The sequence below is a fragment of the Eleutherodactylus coqui genome, chromosome 2 (genome assembly GCF_035609145.1).
Source record: "Eleutherodactylus coqui strain aEleCoq1 chromosome 2, aEleCoq1.hap1, whole genome shotgun sequence".
Classification (NCBI taxonomy): Eukaryota; Metazoa; Chordata; class Amphibia; order Anura; family Eleutherodactylidae; genus Eleutherodactylus; species Eleutherodactylus coqui.
Window position 1 is genome coordinate 236,925,544 of NC_089838.1, and position 26,511 is coordinate 236,952,054.

The following is a 26,511-nucleotide window of genomic DNA, read 5'->3' on the forward strand; positions in this document are numbered from 1 at the left end:
GGGCCGCTGTGAGGTGTCACTATTACTGGGGGCCGCTGTGAGGTGTCACTATTACTGGGGGCCGCTGTGAGGTGTCACTATTACTGAGGGCTACTGTAGGGTGTCACCATTATTACTGGGGGCCACTGTGTGGTATCACCATTATTACTGGGGGCCACTGTGGGGTGTAACCATTATTACTGGGGGCCGCTATGCGGTGTAACCATTATTACTGTGGGCCGCTGTGGGGTGTCACTATTATTACGGTGGGCTGCTGTGGGGTGTCACTGTGATACTGGGGGCTGCTGTGGGGGGGGTTACTGTGATACTGGGGGCCGCGATGGGGGGGGGGTCACTGTTATACTGGGGGGTCACTGTGATACTGGGGGCCACTGTGGGGTGTCACTGATACTGGGGGCTGCTGTGGGGTGTCACTGTGATACTGGGAGCCGCTGTGGGAGGGTCACTATTGCCACTAGGGAAGGGTCACTATTATACTGGGGGCCGCTGTGGGATGTCACTATTATCGCTGGGGCCGGTGTGGGGGGTCAATATTATAGCTGGGGCTGCTGGGGGGGGGGGGTTCACTATTATCGCTGGGGCCACAGGGGGGGTCACTATTATCGCTGGGGCCACTGGGGTGGTGTCACTATTATCGCTGGGGCCACTGGGGGGGGGGGTCACTATTATCGCTGGGGCCACTGGGGGGTTGTCACTTATCGCTGGGGCCACTAGGGGGGTCACTATTATCGCTGGGGCCACTGGGGGGGTCACTATTATCGCTGGGGCCACTGGGGGGGGTCACTATTATCGCTGGGGCCGCTGCGGGGAGTCACTATTGTTGCTGGGGCCGCTGCGGGGAGTCACTATTGTTGCTGGGGCCGCTGCGGGGAGTCACTATTGTTGCTGGGGCCGCTGCGGGGAGTCACTATTGTTGCTGGGGCCGCTGCGGGGAGTCACTATTGTTGCTGGGGCCGCTGCGGGGAGTCACTATTGTTGCTGGGGCCGCTGCGGGGAGTCACTATTGTTGCTGGGGCCGCTGCGGGGAGTCACTATTGTTGCTGGGACCGCTGCGCGGAGTCACTATTGTTGCTGGGACCGCTGCAGGGAGTCACTATTGTTGCTGGGACCGCTGCAGGGAGTCACTATTGTTGCTGGGACCGCTGCAGGGAGTCACTATTGTTGCTGGGACCGCTGCAGGAAGTCACTATTGTTGCTGGGACCGCTGCAGGGAGAAGTCACCATTATCTCTGGGGTATGTTTATATGTGGCGGAAATGGGCAGGGCTGTTTCAAAATAGATAATGTGCAGATTTTGACTCCTTTTTGGATGTGGAAATGCTGCTGAATTTTCCACAGAAATTTCCGCTGAGGACATTCTGCAGTATTTCCGCGTCCAAAAAGCAGTCAAAATCTGTATCCTGTCTATTTTGAAACGGCCCTGTCCTTCTTTAGAATGACGGGTAAAATCGTACGTCCCTTGACATGTTGGCACTATGCAGTAAATAAGTGGGTTTTGGGTTGCAGTTTGGGCACTCTGTCTCTAAAAGGTTCGCCATCACTGTCCTAGAAAATATTTGCCCCACTGGCATTATCCGGCAAGCAAAATTAAGCTTACCCAATAACAACTGCAGATCCCTCAGGGTGATCTTATTCACCTTCCTGGCTTTGTCCACCTCCATTTTCAAATCCTCTAGTCTTTCCTTTGGCAATCTGCATTCCATTGCCACAGTATCAATGGTAATGCCTAAAAATTTTAAACATGTCGTGGGTCCGTCCATCTTCTCAGGTGCTAAAGGCACCCCAAAACTCTGACACCCACTGAACGGTCCCCAATAAGGTCACACAAATTGGCGACTTAGCTGGACCGATACATAGGAAGTCATTCAGATAGTGAATGATTAAACTAAGCGCCGCGGTATCCCTAACTACCCATTTCCAAAATAAGCTGAAGGCCTTAAAAGTATGCACATGAGATCAAACAGCCCACAGGCAAACATCGATCCACAAAAACCCAACTGACTGCAGTGTCAAATGAGGTATATACCACAGAGCAAATCTCCGAATCTATAGTGTCATTACCTGACGCCCCTTTTGGATAGGATAGATGATGAATCAACCGAAAATTATTCAGTTCTTTTTTACGAACCACTCCCAGGGGTGACACTATCAAATCTGCCAAAGGGAGGCTCCTTAAAAGGCCCTGCCATGTGACCTGAATGAACCTCCTTTTCTAGCTTTTTTGTTACCACCACCGGGCACCGAAGCACCAGCTGTAGGTTCTTAGTTGAAAAGGGGGCACTATGAACTGTGGCCAGAATTTTAAAACCATCCCGAAAATCTGCTAATAATAATCCAGCCTTTTCCTTATCAGGGTACCTATTTAGGCTCTCTGCCAGTATCACCGGCATCATCCCTTTTTCCAGGACAACCTTTTCTTTTCCCTTCTTAAAGCACTTTGCCACTCCGTCCGATGTAGCATAGCACTAAGAGCAGGCATGCTTGAACCTGCAACTTCCTCCAAATTTGCATTGGCCGTCGTTAAACTGCCAACACAGCTCTATCCACTGACCCCGTGCTTGCCCAGCCTGGCTCCCGCCCTGTGAGCTAGTGGCGGAGCTCGATGACCCGCCTCACCCCCTGAAAGGACTGCCTATAATGCACCGGGGCCATTACCCTAAGCCATAGCCCAATATTGTTTTGGTTGCATGTAATGAATGGACGGACTGCCTTCCTCTGCCCAAATTGCTCGTCGTATCTTAACCACGTCTGACCCCCGTACACGCGGTACGCCTCACTAATAGAGTGTATATAACAAAAAAGGCCGGAACAATTTTCCGTCGCCTTTCCCCCCCGATTATATTGCCTAGCGTGGCAAATGCCTGCAGTCAATTTGAAAAGGTTTGAGGGATCATACGCCACCTACGCTTTTCTTCCTCCTCCTTCTTATGTTCGGTCCTCTTCCCTTTGTCCAAATAAAATTTTTCCAAAGGTAGAAGAGAGAATATTTCCATGTATTCATCCCTCTAAATCTTCTTGATAACCTTTAGTTGTTTTTTTTTGTTTTTTTAGATGCTTGTCTAATGATCCCTCAAAGCAAACATAAACCTCCCTATTTGCTCTGTCATCCAGAGACCAGACCCCATTTCCATCTTTTTCTGTTTGGACCGCGACCGCCACTTCTGGCATCTGCTGCGACAAGGTCTCCCCAGTCGTGCTTCTGCTTGGAATGCTATACCGGCTGCTAGATGTGGTTGACCATCCTGCCCACCCTGCTAATTGCGAAGGTATAACCCACACCTCTGGCTTCCGCCATAAATTCCACAAACACCCAAAAAAAGTCCCCAAATCATGCCAACGTTCTACCACCCCACAACTCTCCCCCTAGACTATCTCTAGCAAGCGCTACCCGGCTAACTAACAGACGAACAAGCCATAGAAGAAATCTTACAGGGCTCCATAGGGGCTGTGAAACAGCCTCTTTCCTGTGGATCTGAATCTTCATCCGTGAATGGTCCTCTCCAATCCTCCGGATCCCTCGCCAGCTGCACTTGCTCCGTCTGACTCACGGCTGCTCCAGATCTGCACACCAGCAGTCCCCTTGCCTGAGACCCTGGACCGGCTGACCGCCATCCTCAATCCTCATCTGCTCGACCAGCACCTCCCCCGACATCCTGGCCTGTCAGCACCTCTGACCTGCATGGTACGTGTCCGCGTTGGAGCTGCTCCCTAATCAGTTCATCTCCAGGTGAGCAGCCCCGCTTGCCTCCTCTATTCCTGGCATGCAGTCCGGTACTAGGCCCTGCCCCCCCTCTCAGCACGAGGCTTAACACAAAATGCTGTGCCGCCGGGCAGGATTCCTCCTGGGGCTGCTCTCTACCCTTGTCGTAAGTGCAGGAAAGAGCCTGCCCTGAGGGACCAGCGGTGGACTCCCTATGTGGCAATAGCACATCCTCGGGCTGAGCCTCACCGAAGCACACACCCTCCGCAGCCTCTTCTCCCTCACCGCTGCAGCTGTCGCCGCTCCGGTCTCTGCTGCCAACTTCCCCATCACTCCATCCAAAGTCTTCTACAGCCAGTCCAGTCCTCTCTCTTCCGCCGCTGCCCAGATCTTCTCCAACGCTGCCTCCATTACTGGGTAAGTCTTCGGGCTCTTCCTGCTTCTTACTTCCACGCTGTCCGCCCCGTTTCTTTTTCTTCCTGCTTGAGGTGGCTCCTCCTTTCTTCTTCCCTGCACTTTCTCTCCTCCTTTCCACCCCCCTACTTGTTAACCCCTTTCCTCCCTGTTTACTCTGCCATATGCTGCCTTCATCTTCAGCCTTGCAGGCTTCTGTTCCGGCGCGTCTTTCTTCCTTCCCTTCTCCCCCTTTTCACTGTCCAATATTCTTATTGAAATTCTAATGTAAAAAGGCTTCTTTTCAGACCAAAATAGATGCATTTAAGTGAAAAATAAAATTTCCTCAAAAGGTGTCCATAGCTTTTAATGATTCAGGAGCTAAAATTAGATTGTTAATATTCATACAAATGTCATGAAAATTTATGAAAAACAAGTTAACAGGAAAATGTAGATATCAATGGTTATACTTGCTATAAAGTATTTAGCATTTTAGCCTAATGAACTCGAGAGGCCTGAAAGTTCGCTATATCATCATGTATTTTTGTTAGCCATTAAAAGGTATCATATCTACAAGATTACGTGGTTTCTCTTGCAGGGAACAATCACATTTTGCTATAAACAAGCAATCCGCATACTGCTCAAAATAGTGTAGTAAATGGTTTCACAAATTTGCTGTGTTTTTCAAATCCACCAATGCCTTACTACATGAACACATTTAAATCAGTATGTAAGCGAGTAATAGTTTCCATATAGCCATGATATTCTTCTCTCTTCACTACAATCGTAGTGGTAGCCATTGCTACAATCCTAGCAGTATTTATGGAGACAGAAGCCGCTGTGATTTTCAGACTACTACTTTCCTCTAGCGGCAATATGAGGGAAGAGGTTGTCTGGTAGTAATAGACATCAGTACAGTCTAAGTGAATGGAATGGGTGGGCACAGTGGTGACATTGGCTACCAGTATCAGATAGCCCATTCCATTCTGATTTCTCGGCCTGAAAAAGGAGTCATGGTGGAAAGATGTCTAAGTAAATGTACATGAACCAAATGGAGAGCCACTCTGTAATACTACATTTGCCCTACGGTTGACAGTGCAGGGAAAACGCCCGACAGCAGTTTTCCTGGCGTGACGGGATGGTGTGACGAGACAACCCCTTTATGGCCAATGTAGGTTTGCTGACAAAAAAAAATAGACTACATGAGGTTTCGGTTATCTCAGCAATGGATCTACTAAACAATTACTTTTTCATCAAACATTTTATTTGTCTTTTCATTACAATATAAACTACATTATAGAACAATGAGGCAGAATATTCTATAGTTTGTTTTTAAGGAACAGCCCTGTATACATTGAATTAGAAACTTTGAGGTCTGTGCAAGTAGACATTCTCAGCCATGGCTTATACACACTTCCATAGTCACAAATGATTGATAGACCATCCACAACAAAACACTCTTTATTATAGAACAAAAAGGAAAGTATACATCTTTTCAGACTTGTGTTCCATATGTATAAGGCATTAACATGGCAGTTCCATCACGCCAGCTACATAACTGGGATAAAGAGTCTCTGGAACACCGCTGAGAAATTTGAAGAAGAGTTTGGGCCCAGCTCCAGAAAAAGTACTTCTAAGATTATCAATCAAGTGGAAGAGCATACTGTGCATTTATATGTCTTGTGCAAATTAATATTTTGTTCTTGTCTGCCTGAGAAGAGGCCTAGAAATCTATAACAATAGGCTTATTATCTGCATATAGTGGAAACATCTGTTATATGGGAAGATCTGGACAATAGCCAAAAATTTTCTACAAATTATTTCTATAGTAAATCATTAAAGAGACACTCCTGTGGTTTTTTTGTCCATTATGTAGCTAGTACCCCAGTATATATACCCTTCCATGTGAAATTCCTAAAGTCATCGTCCTCAGGTGATCATATGATCTCTTTCAGACCAACTCAGATTTACTTGGGTTTATGTACTTTCAAATTAGTCAGTCTTCTAGTACACAAGCTAGAGTCCATTGAGCTTTTCTTTTCTATCTGCTTCTATGAGGAAGTTTTTAAGGATGCTAGAATAATTTTTTTGTTTTAAACTTCATGAGTGCCGAAGAAAACTTGTGTTTTACGATAGCAAAGATATCAGCTCATCTTTTGACTATATAATTATGGCCTGTATTTATTTAAATGAGTACAGAATTTAGAGGGTAATTTCAGTGTCTTCCCAGCAGGCTGAGATGGTACTGTCTCTAACTGCTCATGTGATGTTGTGCTGATGCATCATGACAATTAGAGAGGATAGAGAAAGTGAGCAAGGAGAAATCTCAGCATCAAGTTGATGCCTGAAATACATCAGATAGGAGGCTGCACTGCATAGAAGTGACTAAAAAAATACAAAGACGACTCAAAAGTGTGGCAGGCAACCAGGTGAGGGGGCAGGGTTGGAAAAATGTGTTTTCGCTGGAGTGACCCTTTATTATTCAATAGAAAAGCTTATTAACTCATGAGTTTCAGTTCAACCCATACTACGGATGTTTCTACTATTGAAAAGGTCCACACTATGAAAATAGACTCCTAGAGAAAGTTTTCCCTTTAATAAAATATGTCCCTTACTATAACTATATATGATAATGATATGATAAATGTACTCTATAAATAGCCATGACCAATGTAAAGTTAAATATAATGGCATATTTGTCCTCTTGCCACTATTTTCCATATAGTATCCGCAATAAAGACCTCTATAGCTTACTGACATACTCTGGTTCCAAGAAGTGAACTGTAGCAGTTTTGCTTTTGATAACCCTGTTTCGAGTACATTTGTTCCCTTTTTATCCAAGACCTGACCACCAGTGAGTGGGAGAGACATCTAACTGTGCCATATCCATCATATTATTAGATTTATTGCAACTACCGCAGTACTGCCTGAACCTGCAATACAAGTTCAGTGTTCTTTATGTGCTTTTTTTTCTTATTGCAATTCCAACATTTTTGTCAGCAGCGGGACTGGAGGACAAAAGAGATGAGAAACCAGTGCTACTCCCTGTCTTCAAACCTTTTTAATGCCATCCATTGTTTCTGGCTCAAAGGATTATGGATTGTTATATATGAACACTACATTTGGTATTTCGTACCATTTTTGAGTGCTGCACTGTATAACTTGGATGGCTCTGGTTTTGTAGAAACAGTAAAAAATGGCTTCAAAGGTTTAGGCCACTACTGGTTGCCAAGAGACTAAACTGATACCAGCAATTCCAACAAAACAGAAGTAACACAGCATCCTCCAGCCCTCCGTCTCCTGTTGTTGCTGAGTACAGATCTCGGGTGTATAGAAGAAAAAAAAAACACTCCAACACACTAACTATCCATCTCTAGTTTAGAAAGTTCTTGACGGAATTCATGCAAGTCATCAATCTTCCCGTCTAGTATGTTCAGAAAGTGTTTGAGTTCCAGTTTCAAGTGGCCGTGTCTATGTTTACTTTCTTCCACTTCTTTTCTAAGTGATCTTACTTGATCATCTAGGTCTTGGTTTCTCTGTTCAGCGTCCTAGGGAAAAAAGAAGAAAAAAAACTACAGTCATGATCAGCCTTCACATATTCAATCTACTTTATGAACGTTCAGCTTTTGGTAGCAGAATTAAAACAAGCCTTCGAAACCAACACTATATTAAAAAGGCATGGATGGGCATAACTTCCAGAGTAGGATCAGGAAGGGTATCTTTTCTCCTTAGGGAGAGCGCCTAGAAGATGTTGGAAGACTTGTAAAGCCATCCATGCTCCTCTGGGAAATATGCAAATGGTAATATGGAACAATACCTCTACATCGCCATCTATCAGAAGGCAGAATTCCTGCCAGTCAATGTCAGACTTTTTTTTTTAACTCATTTTATTGAGAATATAAGAACATATCAAAATATATTACTCAGTAACAAACCCGAGAGTAATATGGTTCAAGCATACAAAATGGTTGCATTACTTAACACCGTATAACATAACATATTTGAAAGGATACTTTGTAAAATTCAGTGTATAATCACCATACCTGTGAAGGGCTAAATGGCATGAGGATGGGTCAAAGATCTTATTTGGTCCACCAATTGCTGAAATGCGTTTTATGTGTGGGTTGTGGTTGATGAGCCACACCAGATCCCCCAGATCCTACAGAATTTATCTGGGCACTTTCCATTTTTATATAGTATTTTCCATACTGGAGAATAGAGTTGGCTAGATTATGCCAACAGTGCTTGAGGGGGTTCAAAGAAGAGTGACTAAACTAATACATGGAATGACGGGACTGGAATACCCAGAGAGGCTGTCCAAATTGGGACTATTTACTCTAGAAAAAAGAAGGTTAAGAGGCGACCAAATAACCATGTATAAGTACATGAGGGGACAACACAAGGATCTCTCCCGTGATCTGTTTACACCCAGGACTGCGACGGTAACAAGAGGACATCCGCTACGATTAGAGGAAAGTAGGTTTCATCACCAACACAGAAAGGGGTTCTTTACTGTAAGAGCAGTTAGACTGTGGAACTCTCTACCGGAGGAAGTGGTGATGGCAAAATCCATAGAGGAGTTTAAAAGGGGACTTGATGTCTTTCTGAAGAAGGATATTACAGGATATAAATTTTAGGTTAAGTGTCAATCCTGGTATATAGGCAGGTAGGAACTATTAGGGGTTGATCCAGGGAACAGTCTGATTGCCATTAGGGAGTCGGGAAGGAATTTTTTCCCCAAAAGGGCTAATTGACTTCTGGCCTTGGGGTTTTTTGCCTTCCCCTGGATCAACACAGTAGGATAGACAGGCTGGACTAGATGGACAATGTCTTCATTCGGCCTTACATACTATGTTACTATGTTACTATGCCATTGGGGAAGTGTCGGGGGTCTCCTATCCATCCAGCGCAATACTACAGCCTTAGGCCTCATGTCCACGGGGAAAATCAGATCCGCTGCGGATTTGTAACGCGGATTTGGGCTGCAGATGCACTGTAATTGTCTTTTATTTTTCATGCGGGAGATCAATTGAGCTATGCCCTCTATGAGCTCCCGCACGCGTGATCCGCACCTAAATGGAGCATGTCCATTTTTTTTCATGCTCCAGAGATTTTTTTAAAATTCACTTTTATTGACCATCCGCAGGTATTTATCTACCCGCGGGTGGTCAATGCATTCCTATGGGGCGCGGATCCGCGTGCGGGAAAAACTCTCCGGATTTTAATTCTTAATTTGCCCGTGGACATGAGGCCTTATGGGCCAGAAACAGCACCTCACCTAGAAAAATGCATATATGGAATTGCCCCTGCTCTTCATCCAATATACCTAATAGACATATAGCTGTGTTTGGTGGAAGTGGCCCCCCAATAGTTGTCCCAGGAAATCTGTAACCTCTGTCCAGAAGGAGTATATCATCGGGCAGCTCCACATCAAATGGTTAAAATTAGCATTGGGTGTCTAAGAGCGATGACATTGTGTTGTAGGGGTTCTATTCATCTTAGAGTCTGCTTGGTGTCATATAGCATTAATGTATAATGTGCAATTGAATCATCTTGTTGTTAGCTGCTGGCGAGACTGAAGCAATGTCAGACTTTTTAACAAGCTTTGTAACAATAACTGGGAATTGTGAGCCAAAGCCAAAATGGTTATCCTCGCCTTTTGGAGAAGAATCTGGCTTTGGCTCACAATTTTCAGTGCTTGTTAAAAAGTCTGACATTGACTTGCAGGAATGCTGCTTTCCAATAGGTGGCGCTGCAGAGGTATTGTTCCATTTTCTCATTTCCAGAGTAGGAGGCATAGCAGCTGCTACAGGCTCAGACAACCTTAGAGCCCGTCTCCATTCAAGTTGCAGTTAGTGATGACAAAGAATGATGCAAGTGGAGAACTAAATGCAGCCCAAAATGTACTACAGAGCGCCAAGGCTACAGGTTATGCTCCTTGGCCGTATTCATTATCCCTCTACTGTGCTATCACTGTATGCATTATCAATATGCTGTATCATCATTGTGTTAACCCTTTGCAATCCAGTTTTAGAATCAGGGTTTCCTAGGGGACTTTCTCTTTCTGCCATCATACAATGGCGCCATCTGCTGGCTAGAGCCAGTACTGCAGTATGGGATATGCTGGAGAGGTTCCTGACAATGGTGTGGCCGATAATATGCAGTAAGAATACCCTGCCGGACGTCTTCCGAGATCGGAGCTGTACAGCCTTCAATCATAATGTCTTCAGACGTCAGACAGTGGATTGGAAAGGGTTAATTATAACTACACTAAATGGTCACTTTATTAGAGACATCAATCGAGTAGCATGTTGGAACTCGATGTGTCAGAACTAGAGATGAGCGAACGTACTCGGTAAGGGCGATTTCGCAATTGAGCACCGCGATTTTCGAGTACTTCACTACTCGGGTGAAAAGTACTCGGGTGCGCTGTGGATGAGCGGGGGGTTGCAGCGGGGAGTGGGGGGGGGAGAGGGAGAGAGAGAGGGCTCCCCCCTGTTCCCCGCTGCTACCCCCCACTCCCCTCTGCAACCCCCCGCCCCACAGCGCACCCGAGTACTTTTCACCTGAGTAGTGAAGTACTCGAAAATCGCGGTGCTCGATTGCGAAATCGCCCTTACTGAGTACGTTCGCTCATCTCTAGTCAGAACCATAGCAATGTGTTCAAATAGTTCCACAGTAATATCAGTCTATCCAGACAGAATTGATTCTTTCATTTACTACAAATTAGATGACATGCTCTGAAGGGCTATAAGAAAGGGTTCAGCGATTCATGCTGCTCGTGCCAAATTCTGACCCTCCCATCAATATGGTGCAACAGAAACCTGGATTCTTCTGACCAGGTAGTTTTTCCACTGCTCGCTGATACAATTTTTGCATGTTTTGGCCCATTAGAGTCCTGCAATTCTTTTTTACTAAGACAGCAGTGGCACTCTAACTGGTCGTCTGTTATAGTCCATGTAAGTCCTATGCTAAGAAAGGAGTTGTGAATTCAGACATTAGTTGGAGAACCAGGGTTGTATTCAGGTGCAATTTGCTTGACTGTGCTCTGCCTGTTTGTCAGAACAATTCTTGACATCCTTCTATAACCCCCTTGTCGACAAGTTGTTTTTCCTTGATCAGACTATTCTCGATATACTCTCAACACCGCTGCACGAGAAAATTCCACAAAGTTGGCGGTTTGGGGAAATACTGGCTAGTCTAGCACCGATGGCCAAGCCTTGTTTGAAGTTGCTCAGATCGCAGGATTTTGCCATTCTAATGTAGATCCACAGTAAAACTTGATCAAGTCCTGCACTCCAGGGTGACATGTCTAATTTCCATACCGGAACGCTCCATTTGGGAAAGGTCAGGCATCTCTAATAAAGTGGCTATTCAGTGGATATTATATCTTTATGTCCATTACCCATTTATTATGAAATCACTTTGTACATTATCCCTCTTTTTATATGACTGTGAGCATTACCTCTTTCCTGTGACATCGTCTACACTTGTTAGTGTTGTCAGCATGTCCATAGTGACACATCTGTGTGCATTATTATTCCTGTCTGATGTAATTACCAGATTTTTTTGATTATAAGACGCTCCCCATGTTTGGACAATAGAAAACAGGAAAAATATTTTGTACTAATTTAAACGTCTCTAGGGTCTAACAAAGTAGAGGGCCTACTGTCAGTAAAAGGTTAAAACTGAACCGTCACCTCCTATTAAACCTAGTGTGTCCATTCAAACAATGGCAAAAGCACAGATTCATATCATACATTTACACAGCCCTGCTGCATGCACCTTGTACATACACAACAGACACAGCTCTGCAAAATACACACATAGCTTTGTGGCATTCACATTCACGCACACAACTCTTATACACAAGTACGCGGGCGCACACAACTCTGCTACATAAGTCCGCACACACAACTCTTATACACAAGTACGCGGGCGCACACAACTCTGCTACATAAGTCCGCACACACAACTCTGCTACGTAAGTGCGCGCGCGTGCATACAGTTCGGATACATAAGTGCACGCGCACACAGCTCTGCTACATAAGTATGAACACACACGGCTCTGCTACATAAGTTTGAACACACACAGCTCATACAGCTCTTCTCCATGCACACACATACAGCTCTGTTACATGAACACTGATTTTTATTAACACTAAATGCCCCCATACAAGTGTAGTAATGCATGACCCCCTCTAGCTGCTTCCTGGTCACAAAGCTCCTGGTCACATGGTTAGGTTATGACATCTTCTATGGTTCTGCTACTACTGCATGACCTATGATCTTTGTGCTATTGTCTGTCCCTTTATATACAGAGGAGGACCTGCACCCCAGGGAAGATGTGAGTGATCTCCAGAGTTAACCGCAGGGGGATGAAGAACTGTGCAGCTGTAGTATATATCGCTGCAGAGTTCTCCCAATGATCACCGCATTGTCTGACTTATTCTTGCACTGGCACATCACTGTGGGCAGGATTCCCGTGCTGTAATTCATGGACTTCATTATCAGTGTACTGCATCACCACAGTATGTATTATCACCATGCTGTGGCCTCTTATTCTGCGTTAGTCCGATGCATTATGAAAAAACATTTGCCACAAAGTGGAAATGAAAAGATTGATTTTTTTGTTATATCCTGAAGTTGTTTCTGAAGACTGTCATGATCACGATGCAGTCTACGAGAAAATGCACGTGGCAGAAATTGTAGAAATTTCTGCAACTGAAAATCAGTTCCATAGATCTAAATGGGGTGTTGGCAGTAAGCACACAGATTTCTTCAACTGCCCAATTCAGATTAATGGAACAGTTGCCAAAAAATCCCTACAACAGATGTGCTGCAAGTAAATATTCCTTAAGGTGTTTACTATGGATGCACACCTTAAAGGGGTTGTCCACTTACAGAACAACATTTCTGCTAGATCTCCAACTGTAATAGAACAACAAACAGAACAGTACTTACCCCTCTCCTCTGCTTTAGGGATCCAGCAATCTTGCTCCACCATCCTCCTGGCGATTGTTGTAGAAGATGGCATGGAAAAAAGTCACCTGCCCACTGCACCCAATCAGAGGTTGTAGTGCCACCACCTGTTATCCTGGCATTAGCGCTCACATCCTGAGTGCCATGATGGCAGGATTCAGAAGGGATACACTGCAGCTACTGATTGGCTGCAGCGGTCAGGTGATTTCCGTTGGGGTCATCAACGATCTCCAACTGAAAATCCACACCATGGCTAACTTCCGCGGCAGATTTTTTCCCACTATATGTGAATGGAGCTTGTTAAAACCGGATTCCCTTACCTTGTACTGAACATTGGTTCGAAATTGTGGCTAACAATTCTGCACCAATTTAACTGTGTGGGCTCACCATAAGAGGGAACAGTGGTTATGGTGGAGAAGGGGCCCATTCGAAGTTTTGCTATAGGGCTCCTTTTTTTTTGTAATGCCCCTGATAAAGAGGACTCTCTCCATATGTTTTAGATTGGGTTTACAAGGTGAAGAGCAACCTATGTTAGTCCTACTCCCACCTGGTGTGCTATTTTACAGTAGCGGATTGCAGAGTCTACTGTGAAAAAACGACATCTATCACAAGACAAGGCATACTTTGCACAGGCAGTGAAGAAGCAAAATGCTATGGGGAGAAATGAGCTCAAGCAGCCAATATGCACAAATGCTCTTGCTTGTCTGTTCCTTCTATTTCTACTCAATGAACATCTATCTGTCCACACTGAATAAACCATAGAAGCCAAACTCAAATAAGAAGCCCTAGCTCTGCATAGATCTTGTGAATAAATGTTCATTTTAATTGGTTGTTGACTATTCACTTAGTATTCCACAGGAAGACAAGTAGTATGAATAAATGAACGCCTGCCCCCGTAATAAGCAGAGATGTCAACTCATCCAGTTTTACAGGGCGTCACCGTGTTTGTATCCTCAGTCACACTATCACATATAGTTTTCACCCTATTTTTGGAGAAGGAGGCAAAAATAGGGCACAGGAAGAAGAAAAAAAGGCTACATGAGCCATTATCTCACTACTGACTTTTGCTCAGCTCATCGCTGCACTGGGTCTTGGCTCCATCTAGCTGGAGGTACAAACATCCCGATGATGGACAGCATCAAGATCGGGTACAGCGGGAGCCTAGAGGTAGGAAAGGAGCAAGGCCAATACATATATAGTCTGGTCTGAGGACTGAATATTATTTTGTTGTCTAATTTAGGGTCTGAAAAAGGTTCTGGGGTTTGAAATTAATATAGGCGTTTTGGACTGAGGTCTGGATTAAGTCAGGGGTCTGACGGGGTTCAAATATATTTCAAGAGGTATGTTCTGGAGTCTGATAATATAGGAGGTCTGATCTACGGTTTTATATTAATATAGGGGGTCTGAATGTTTGTAGTACCACTCATTGGAAAGACCATTCCCATTTTGCCAAAAGCCACTACTCAACTATCACCCTGTGAAGGGTATTCCAAGGATAACATTTCTAATAAGTGAGCCATGGACTTTCCTCCACATATGGTAAATATTCTATTTTAGGGCTCCTACCCACTTAAGTTTTTTTAATGCTGCGTTTTTTTTAACGACTGTCACTGTGACTTTCTCATGTTAAAAACGCATCGCAAGTTTGTGCTTTGCGATTTTTTTGCGATGCGTTTTTAACATTAGAAAGTCCCATTGACAATCGCATTAAAAAAACGCATGTGGGTAGGAACCCTTAGGATGATTCAGAATCTAAAAGTGCATTACAATCACATCTAACCCATAAATCATCAGTAAAACTGCACTAAACATGGGTAACTCATCTTGGCTGAATATTCCTTCGGATCTCCTGCAGATCTAGTCTTCCTGACACTGAAGAGAATAATTTACTTGTCATTACTAGAAATAGGAAACAGATTCAAATCAATGATCCCCACATTGTCTGATGCCGTCCTTTCTGCTGTGCATTGCTGTGTCAGATTCCGTTTAAGTAAATTGTGTGAACACCATTTGGACCTCAGCCAACTGAGGCATGGAGCCTGTAATTTCCGTGACATGACAACCCTTAAAACAGCTGCATCTGGGGAATAGGTCTCCATAGACAAAGTCCCTGGCATCTAGCTTGAAATCCAACTGCAATATATTACAAGCAAACATTCTATGCCAGAAAATTTGCTTGAAATTTAACTTTTCTGACTAAGCTGCCATATGTGCATATATGAGGAATGATAACACTATTTCAGGCTATTCTGCCATTTTTCACTAGTGTTTCCCCTTGCAGGCTGTAATAATTTTTTGGTTGCCCATTACCTGGTGGGTGGAGATAATCCGCTGACTCCATACACAGCTCAGGCAGAAAGCAGCATATTCTGCTTCCTAACTCTCTGTAGCACACACACAGAAACAGCAGCATCATGGAGGACTGTGTACTGCAGCACTGATCAGTGTAACTGAGTTCAGTAGCTATAAGACAGTAAATACTTTTAGCTGCAGCAGTGACTATGGAGGGAGAAGCAGAAAGAGGGAATCAAAGAGATTGCACAGACAACTAGGGGCAGAATGATACAATAACCCAACTTCCTGTAATCTGTCAGTAGCTTGATTACTAGAGATGGACTTTACCTAACAACAGGTAGTGGACGGCATATTAGCAGTAAGACCCTAGCAGCCAGAACTTTAGAGGAATTTTGAAGCATAAGAGAGGCAGGTGCGACACATTTCAGGGTCCTGTCACGCCTTGTTAGTCATCTTATTCAATCTATGGGCTGAAACTCCCTTGGGTGCTCATTCGGTGATTACAAAGTGCAAATATTCATTTTTTTTTTTGGGGGGGGGGGTCTCCATGGAGAGGACCTCCCATACAATAAGTCACTTATATTGAAATATCTTGAAGCATTTACATATTGCTCCCCAAAGCAGCACAGGATCTCTTTTTCATATGCATCTTTTCTATGTAGTAACAGGGACACAGAAATGGATTACAGGAAGTGGGGATGGGCATTTTTATGCTGCCCATAAAAGTCTACGGAGAGGGGAGGAGAGAGAGACACATACACAGATGTGGCTGCTGTTAATAGTGAGCGATTTACTCTGTCAAACTGCTACTGAAATCATATTTACATTACTCGGTACTGCTCTGTAAAGCCCTCTGTTATATATGCATGTTATAGAGACTTAGCAGAATCTGCTATAAGGAATAAAAAATGGATATAGCGCTCACAGGATCTGGGGTAAACGATTCAGAAGTGGACGAGAGAGAATAATGAAAATCCCATCTTTAATAACATGCTACGAGTTTTGGCTATTAAAAGCCTTTTTCAAGCATACAGAAAGAAAAAGAAGTGCACATATATATAATATACAATCAAACAAGTCCTACCTTGCCGGGCACCAACCTCATGTGGAAGCCGGTAGGAGGAGTTACATCAGTGACATCATTTCCTTGTCACATGATTAACGGTTCACATGGTACCATAGAATGCAGAGCCATTCCATCATTGCATAATAAGGAATGCCGCAACTCGCATTCCATTAGTACTCAAACAGATCAGACCGCATTCATTCATAAAGTGATCATACAATACAAATGCATAGTCATTCTTACAAACAATATGTAATATTTACAAAGGACAATAACATTTAAAAGAAATACTATTATACAGCAATCTTAAAATACATTCTAAAACACAGCAAAAAGAAAAAAAAAAACACACCTAAATTTTTCCTAGCTGTTCATTCAGACCCTGGGGAACCAGGGTCTGTAATTGAAAGATCCAAAACATCTCTTTTTTACGAAGGGCTTCCACCGATTTTGTAAATATCCGCTCTAATCATGTGACAAGGAAATGATGTCACTGATGTAACTCCTTCTACTGGCTTCTACATGAGGTTGGTGCCCAGCAAGCTAGGACTTGTTTGATTGTATATTATATATATGTGCACTTTTTCTTTCTGTATGCTTGAAAAAGGCTTTTAATAGCCGAAACACGTAGCATGTTATCAAAGACGGGATTTTCATTACCATCTCTCGTCCATTTCTGAATCGTTTACCCCGGATCCTGTGAGTGCTATATCCATTTTTTATTCCTTATGGTTTTATGTTTAAACGAGGACTCCTTTCTGTGAGGAATCGGGTTGGATATTTTGCTTGCTCTCCAGAGGGCTGGATTATGGATGGGGATTATTTCTATATGCCTACTTGGATAACAGGTGCTAGTGGGTCCTCTTTATACCAAAGGTGTGTCCCACCTAGCACCAGGTGAGTTGATTGTCGTCTCATTGTTAGACTTCTCTATCAGGGGGCACTGTTTTAATCCTTGGTTTAGCAGAATCTGCTGTATTTTCCAAATACAGTGAATAAAGACATCATAACAGCTAGACTCCACCCAACAGCTCAGGGAGAACTGAGAATTAGAGATGGAGGCTGCAGAAGAGGAATGGATAACATTTCCCATACATAAGTTATAAAATGACCAGAAATAGTGTTATTCCTTATGAATACATAAAGCAGTATCTGAAAAGTCACCTGAGAAAGCAGATAAACTTTAAAAGGAGTTATCCAGCCTTTAAGACTTGAACTTTTAAAATATCTGATTCGTTGGGGTTCATCCCTCGGGATCGTTGCCAGTTAGCTTATTGAAGGGAGCGCTACAGCCTTCTTAATGTTTACATCCAAGCCCGATCCTGTTCATACTCACAATGCTGTATTTTTTATAGTGGCTGTTCTGAGTACTACAGGCTTGTCCCATTGAAGTGAATGAGATAAACCTGTAGTACTCAGAACAGCCACTAACAAAATATGGTGTTCTGAGAGGATGGTGTTCTCCGCCCCCTTCAATCAGGTGATCGTGGGGCTCCAGAGTTGCAGACTCCAACAGATCAGATATTAATGGCCTATCCCAGGGGGTAGGCCAACAATTTTTTATAGGCTGAATAACCTCTTTAAGAAACAAATCCAGTCTTTGGAAGAGCTTCTGTGCATAGAGGAATTTCTCTTTACTTCAGCATTATGCTAATTATTGCACCCAATAAATCCAATGTAAATAACAGTACAACAGAAATGGCAGCAGTTTGTTGGTAAAATTAAAATATTAAAATTTATTTTAGCCCACTATCAGTGCGGCTTCATTTTTTTTTTAATAATGACAATAATTCTACTGTAGCATGCTGTGATGTACAATATGTTGAATGCAAATGTCATTATGCTCAAAGAACATAAATAATTTACATAATGCACTTACAATAATCTAGACCAGTGTTGCTCCACTGCAGTCCTCGGGGACCCCCACAGGTCATGTTTTCAGGATTTCCTCAGTCTTGCACAGGTGATGTAATTATTGTCGGTGCCTCAGACATTACCAAAGGTGTTCTTACCATAAGATATCCTGAAAACATGACCTGTTGGGGTGCCAGAGAACTTGAGTTGGGAAATACTGATCTAGAAAACTGATACTCTAGAAGGAAGTAACTGCCAGAACTTTCAAGCACAATACCAGGTGATGCCGGAATACCAGAATTTATATAATTAATTGAAATTAATACAGAATTTGTCAAAAAGAATATACTGCACATTGTATTTCAACCACAAAGGTACACTTAAAAAGACTCTGGCACTTAAACTTAGCTGATAGGGCTAAAATTATGGGATGAAAGTAGGTGACCCGCTAAGTCCAGGGATGTAAGTTTTATACTTTCCTTCCTTATCGTTCCCCTGGTGTGAGCGCTGAAAGTCACCGCTGAATTAATTGAGCAGTGTTAAGTCAATTAGAATGGGCAGACTACTTAGCAGTGCCATTCAATGCACTGAGCAGCGGCTTTCAGCACTCACACTGGAGGAACAAAGGAGAAGGCGAGCCTAAAGGCCCTTTTACATGCAAAGATAATCTTTCAAACCAATGAAAGATTGAAAGATTGAAAGATTTAGCGATCTATTTGCATAAAGTGTTAATGGTCATTAACACTTTATCATCTTCATTTGCATGTAAAAGGACCTCTTAGAGTTGTTTGCAGAGCTCAGTGTGTGTTTAAACACACGCCCAGCTGTGCAAACAGCTGCTAACAGAATGCATTGTTCTCCTTGTGGCTAGTGTAAACATGCCAAGGGGAGAACATCCTACAGTCTTTCCAAAGATTCAAATTGGAATCTATTTGCTCAGTCTTTCAGTGGCTGAACAATGGATGTTAAGTGAACCAAAGCCCATAGCTCAAACAAAAAGTGCACGATGCCCGCATTTACATGTAACAATTATCGCTCATTTTCGTCCGTTTGGAAGAATTTTGAGCGATAATTGTTGCGTGTAAAAGGGCCTTAAGACTTACATTCCCGGACTCATAGGGTCACCTACTTTCAGCTCAGAAGCTTAGTTTATAGGGCTAAAAGTAGCTGACACAATCTTGGGTACATAAGGGAGAAATATATGGCTTTCCATCTTAAAATGGCACTTTTGGTGGGAACAAAAGATCTAGTCCCTCCAATCCAAATACAAAACTCTAGGCAAGTATCTCTTAGATAATCAATTAACAGCAGAGTGTGATGTAGGTTTAACAAATATATTATTTCAATAATGTGTCCGAAAAAATGTATCCTGCTCATGACAGCACAACATCTCATGTGTCAAGAGCAAAGCAGAGCTAAATTATGTGTTCTCTGCATTTTCCTATAGTTAGCGCAGGTAACTGCTTGCCTTGATCAAATGACCAGTTTGCACATTCGCCATTACTTATGATCTCTACACATATCATGTCTTCCCTAAAGGCCCATTTAGACACAGCGATTATGGCTCAAAATTCGCTCAAAAGCCATCTTTTGAGCGATAATCATTGTGTCTAACTGCACTGACATCCTGCAGTTTTCGTTAAGCGGTCGCTCATCATCGTCTTTCAGCGTGCTGAAAGACAACGATGAGCCTTATCAGGGATTCACAGCGGGATACAGCTGATACTATTGTTTCAGCTGTATCCCGCTCCCTGATAACAGGCTGGGTATGAAGAACAGAGCGGTCCAGCTCTGTTCTCCATACCCAGCATGGAGCGCTCCGTATAACAGCTGGGCGCTCCGTGCAGAAAACAGCTGGATGCAGAAGACAAGCGAGGACACCCCGCTTGTCTTCTGCATCCTCCGCTGGCAGCGCAAGGTGATTGCTCATCTTGAGCGAACATCTTGCGCTGTAAATGACACAACTATGAGTGATCAAAAGTCGCTTGAGCGACATCTTCTGAGCGATTATCGTTGTGTTTAAATGGGCTTTAACAACGACTGAAACCATAAAATAAATAAGCCCAACCATGCTGCATGACAGTTGTAATCAGCACAGGTATCACATATTCATACATTAATGCAGAATGTACAGTGGTGCCTGAAAGTTTGTGAATCCTTCAAAATTTTCCATTTTTTCGCTTATATTTGATCTAAAGCTACATCAGATTTTTACATAAGCTCTAAAAGTAAATAAAGAGAACCAAATCAAACAAATTAACTGAAATTATTGGACTTGTTCATTTGTTTGAGGAAAATTATCCAATATCACATGTCTTTGAGTGGCAAAAGTATGTGAGCCTTTGCTTTCAATAACTTGTACAATCCACTTCTGCATCTAAACATTTCCAGTAATTGTTGATTAGTCCTGCACATTGGCTTGGAGGAATTTTAGTGTATTGCTTTGTACAAAATAGTTTGAATTCAATTATGTTGGTGCGTTTCCTCATGAATTGCTCGTGTCGGGTCCTTCCCCATCATTTCCATAGGATTAAGGTCAGGACTTTGACTTGGCGATTCCAAAACTTAAGTAATTCTACAAAAGAAGGATTAAAGAAGAGTAGTGTGCTTGGGGTCGTTGTCTTCCTGCATGACCCACCTTCTCTTGAGACTCAGTTCACGGACGGATGTCCTGACATTTCCTTTAGAATTTACTTGTATAATTTGGAATTCATTGATCCATCAAAGATGACAAGCCATCCTGGCCCGGATGCAGCAAAATAGACCCAAACCATGATAGTACCACCACTAGATTTCACAGATGGTATGAGGTTTTTATGCTGTAATGCAGTGTTTTTCTTTCTGCAAATATAAAGCTTCTAACTAAAGTCAAAAGGCTTTATTAGCGTGTCATCCATCCACAAAAGATCATTCCAACTGCCTTTTGGCTTGTCCAGATGCTCTTCCGCAAATTGCAGATGGATAGAAATGTTCTTTTTAGAGAGCAGCATTGTTGTTCGGGGTCCTCCTAATGGTGGACTAATGAACATTAACATTGGTTAATGTGAGAAAGACCTTTAGTTGCTTAGTGGTTGCATTTGTTTTTTCTCGGTAATAATGATCTTGAATTTCCTTTATTTCTACATAATCTGTCTGACTGTAGATTGGTGGTCCAAGCTCTTTAACAATGGTTTTGTAACTTACAGATGAATGACCATCAACAACTGTTCTTCTGAGGTCCTCTGAAATCTCTTTAGATTGTGCCATGATACACTTCCACAAACATGTTGTGAACATCAGACATGGATAGATCCCTATTCTTTAACCCCTAAACACTCCATGACCTTTAATGCTCCCTTCAGTTACATCATAAAGGTTCAGGGTGTTCTGGAGGGCGCTAGGGAGCAGATCCCCCCTCCATACAAGGTGGATACCGGCTGTTTCTTACAGCTGATATCCGCCCACAATAGATGTGATCAGCACTCCCACTGATCGCTGCCGTTAACCCATTATCTTTTAAATGCCACCGTTAATTCTTGCAAGCGGCACCTAAATACCCTTTAAAGAGTAACTAATAGTCCATCAATATTTTACAATGGGGAAACCCCTTCCATGTGCTGCATAGCCACTACTCGAGAAAGAAAGTAACACATCACAGGCAGAGTTGGTAGGGCTTAGGAATCACATCCTTTCAAAAATATAGACTTTTCATGTTCAAAGCGATGTCAGCTCATCCCTAGCAAAATATGATTATTCTTGTACACCAACATGTCAGTCTATTATCGCAGCGTCTAGGGCACCAGAGTCCTGCTCTAGTGAGAGCCATCATCAATGTAATGGTCTAATTATGACATGACCTTCTGTTTCCCCTATGCCTGCCACTTATGGCTGATTTACAGCCAGTCGTTCCGCACATTCCAGCGCCAAGTATTTTGTGGAAACCTGACAGTATTTAGTTTAATATTCTTCTGAATGCCAAGTTCATACAATGATGACAACGTCTCCTTTCTATAGAAACTATTCTTAAACACGCGCAGATACATTTTTCAGAGGAAAATAATGGGACTTCTCAAGGTTATGAATCAATGCTGAGTGAACTGTCCTGAGGTGGTAGAAGGTGTGAAATTCTGCGATTACACGGCAAAGTAATATCCATAATGACAAAATGAATAAATGCTAAATGAGTTGCAATATTACAGGAAATTAAGCCCAAAACCTTATTAAAAGGTATTAATTGAAAGTCACCTTTTCATGCAGCTGTTTAATTATGAAGAACGGTCTTTAATAATTAAACAGGGGAGGGGGTTTGGTTTACAGTCAGATGGGCAAATCTGACAAAATATGGTAACAAACATTACAATGACCTCTGGCCATAGAAAGGGTTACCCATGCGGTAAAAAAAAAGCGGTTGGGCTGTGGTGACACAGTGTTCATGCGCTACATTTTGCATATACCTTGGGAAAGGCTCTTGACATATCGGTTACTATATTCACATACTTGACTTATGTATTAAGTATTGGACCCCTGCATGAATAGAGTGGCTGACACTCATGTGCACTGCTGCTCCATTCATTTCAATGACAGCACTGGAGATTGCAGAGCATTCATACTCGCCAATTTTCAGTGGCATCCTTGAAATGAATGGAGCGGCAGTGTGCATGTGTGACCTTTGCTCCATTCACACGGGCCTGTTGGGACCACCTTACTCTGGGGGTCCCAGAGATTGGACCCTCACTGATCATAAAGTTATTCCCAATCCTGTGGTTAGGGGACAACTTTATATCTTGGCACAACCCCTTTAAGTGCAGGCTGTAATTTGCGACGGTCATGAAGATGCACTCGGAGATCGCTGTGGCTAAAATCAATTCGAAACCACATGGTCAAAATATAAATCATGTAAATATACCATAACTTTTATTTCCAGTATACACAGCTTAAAGGGAAAAGTGGTATTAAAAGTGTGAGCAGAGCTAGGTGCAACTACATTATATCCACCGCACTCCATGAAGCACTCTAACCAAGTGGACTGTACATGCTTATGAATGTTCTGTTGGCCAGATATATGCCAAATCTGTTTGGCATACATTTGGCCAGTGTAGGTCAGCATACCAGTTTTAAACTATATTGAAAATGCATCAATTACACTTTTCAATACAAAATCATGCTGCAAAAAAAAATAAAAAATAGATGACTGAAAGCATATGCTTTTTTTGTTAATGGGAGTCATTGACAGATGTATGCAAATGTATAGACACTCTTTATAAACGTGCATGCCGAAGGCTGGTTTCAGATGGCGTTATAGCTCTCCTTTGAGCTTTACTAAGGGAATGGAGTCCAACTGGTTTCCATTCATTGCACTCTTTTTCGGAGGAAAAAAATAGTGCAGCAATAAAGTGGCCAAACACAATGTAAAAGGAATCAAAAACTGCCTTTTAAGATAAATCTTGATGATCTGAGGATCAGCTAGCTATGCAGAGGATGCTACATCTATACATTTCCAGTTGGCACGCTCTTGCGCACAGGCCCTGTTTTTTCTTTTTTCTTCTTTCACGCAGTGATGAATAGTACACAACTACCTTCACCGTTAATGTCCACCACCTAAAACTATCTTTTATTCTATGGATTATATAAACCCAAAAACATTTACAACATACCCACCATAGCAAAAATGTTGTCTTTTTCCCCAATGGGACTACCGTCACATCTTCCTGCTTTGAAACTGAATTCAGTTCTCTTAACGTCATGTACCCCAGCCATAAAGCCTTTGCCGTTCAGTTTAAGTAAATGTTAGCACCCATGTCACTTTCTACTAGCCGTCCTTTAGTCATGTTCTTCAGCCTACATTGGCGCATGCGCAGTACATACGGGTGAGAAAGGACAGCTCCCAAGATCAATGTCGTTGTTGACCTACACTGAGCCACAAAGGCTCACGGGCGTCTTTGTATATATAGTCAGTGGAACTGGCTTTAATTTCAGAGAAAGAACAGTGACAATAGTCACAATTATGAAAACGGGACATTTTTTTACTACAGTGAGTACATAAGACATTTCTTCAGGATTACATAAAGACTATAAATAAAAGCCAGTTTGGGGTCTTCAAGAACCCCTTTAAGCTCCACAAGTAAATTCATCGCTCTTACCTGCAGCTTTTCAGTCACAGATTCGCATTCTATCATTAACTGTGGGATCACTTCACTTTGTTTCCTGAGGTCTTCAAGTTCCTGGCAAAACACAAGTCAAGACTTTAGCTTTGAGTAGAATTAGCTGGATTAGATTAGAGGAAATTCATATGTTACATATTACGTGCGATTAAAGAGGCGCAAGCCTGTTCATTAGAGATGAGCGAGCATACTCGGTAAGGCGATTTACTTGAGAGAGCATCGCCTTTTGCAAGTAACTGCTGGCTCGTCTCTCTCACTCCCCCCACCCAGCTCCTCCCCGCCGCCCTGCGCCGCCCCCGCACCCCCCCCCCCTGAATCTTCAGGGACGAGCCAGTAGTTACTCAAATAAGGCGATGCCCTCTCGAGTAAATCGTCTTACCGAGTATGCTCGCTCATCTCTACTGTTCATACATTAGGCTGGAGCAGATTTCCGGTATAATTTACGTTGGTTGCTGACATAAATTATAAAAAAATCTGTTGGCCAGAGGAGGTCATGCCCCCTTCCAACAAGCCTTGCCCAACTTTTTTTTTTTGTGGGTGTAAATTAAAAAAAATAAATAAAATCACTTTTTTTTCACAAGTGATGCCTGCACCAATTTATTTCTGCAAATTTTGCATAATAAATCCTTTTCCATGTCTAAACAGGTGTTAGTCTTTGGATATCAATATGCAGAAATCCCAAACATAGTTATAAATCGAAATGTACAATACTCAAGCTGCACTTGAACAAAAATGTGACTTTTTGAAATTTTTTCCACTGCCCTCCCCACTTTTTTAAAAAGCAGGTGGGGCTACACAGAAGGGCACTTGGTACTGCAACCTTTGCCACACACTAGCGTAAATCATGGTGCGAATCTACTCCAGCTCATAGCATGGATGACAACAGATCTTCCCAATTTATTTTAAACTTAATCATACCTTACTTCTGGAGGTTTTGTACTAATTCCAATATATGAAACACCAATCTTATTAAATGTGTCCCATAGTATGGTAGAAAGTTAAAGAACTTTACATTACACAGCAATTACTCTATCTATACAACCCCTTTAAGATGAGTTTAAACAAGCAATGAGAAATCACAGCAGTATATCAATTCTGCAGATCTACCAGAAATAGTTATCACTTAGTCATCACTAAATAGTGAATTGCTTTGCTCATCATTAAATGACACTGTATGCAGTCTACAGAGTCACAGCGGGATTGTTTCCAAAGGAGCTCTGTACTCCCTATATGGCTAATTAAAGTCAACTGCTTATTTGCCAAGATTTGTGGGTCTTCTATTTACTGGGAAAAATAAATCAATACAATAACGCACTTCAAGGTAACAGGGGTAGAGGTGGCAGAATTACCGGAACCTCTTTTTCTGTACATTTTGAGAACATATCAAGCTCAGTAAGTTCAGTTGAAAATAACTCATTGGGATTTAAAAATTAGTTGCAGCAAACTTAATTCTTCTACCTCTCTACATGGACCTACATATTGTAGAAAGACTAGGTGGTTGCTATGGGGCCCCTAGGAAGAGGGGACCCAGCTCTGGTTGGTCACATCCTGGTAATGTGCAGGATTTCCCTCTCCAGGGTAACTGCACTGTTAGCAAACAAGGAGCTTAGGCCCCCTGTCCACGGCAGTGTATTTGCTGGTGGTAAACCGCCGGCGAATCACGCCAGCCGTCGCTTTCCATAGCGCCGGCCCCTGTCCACGATCGGAGAATCATTGCGATTCTTCCTTGCGGCGGGCAATTCGCAGCATGCTGCGAATTGACCCGATTCTCCATGGCCAGCCTATCTATCAGATAGTTCTGAACGGCGGAGATTCGGTGGCGGCTCCTGCTCCCGGGTGGCGGCTCCCGCGGCGGAGATCTGCCTTGGGACTTCGCAATGCCCGTGGACAGCTGGCCCTAAGGCCCTTTTACATGAAACAATCACAGTTCAAAAAGTCATTCAGATGAGCGAAAATGACCAATCGCTCAGTGTTAATGCAGCCAATGATCAAATGATAAATCGTACGTGCTATTCAAACATTGTTCATTCTATGTTAGTATATAAATCATCGTTGGCTCGTTCACTAATTGTCCAGTTTACA

General features: G+C 42.9%; 1 protein-coding gene across 1 annotated transcript in view; it reads right to left on the reverse strand.

Moving 5' to 3' along the window:
• Positions 1-5,334: 5,334 nt before the first annotated feature.
• Positions 5,335-26,511, reverse strand: part of HOMER2 (homer scaffold protein 2) — a 167,871-nt gene continuing 146,694 nt past the window's right edge. Inside the window, exons 8-9 of the mRNA XM_066592666.1 lie at positions 24,409-24,489; positions 5,335-7,640 (exon numbers count right to left, since the gene is read on the reverse strand). Coding sequence (XP_066448763.1) covers positions 7,452-7,640; positions 24,409-24,489 — 270 coding nt within the window. The 3' untranslated portion in view covers positions 5,335-7,451. The remainder of the gene's footprint in view (positions 7,641-24,408; positions 24,490-26,511) is intronic.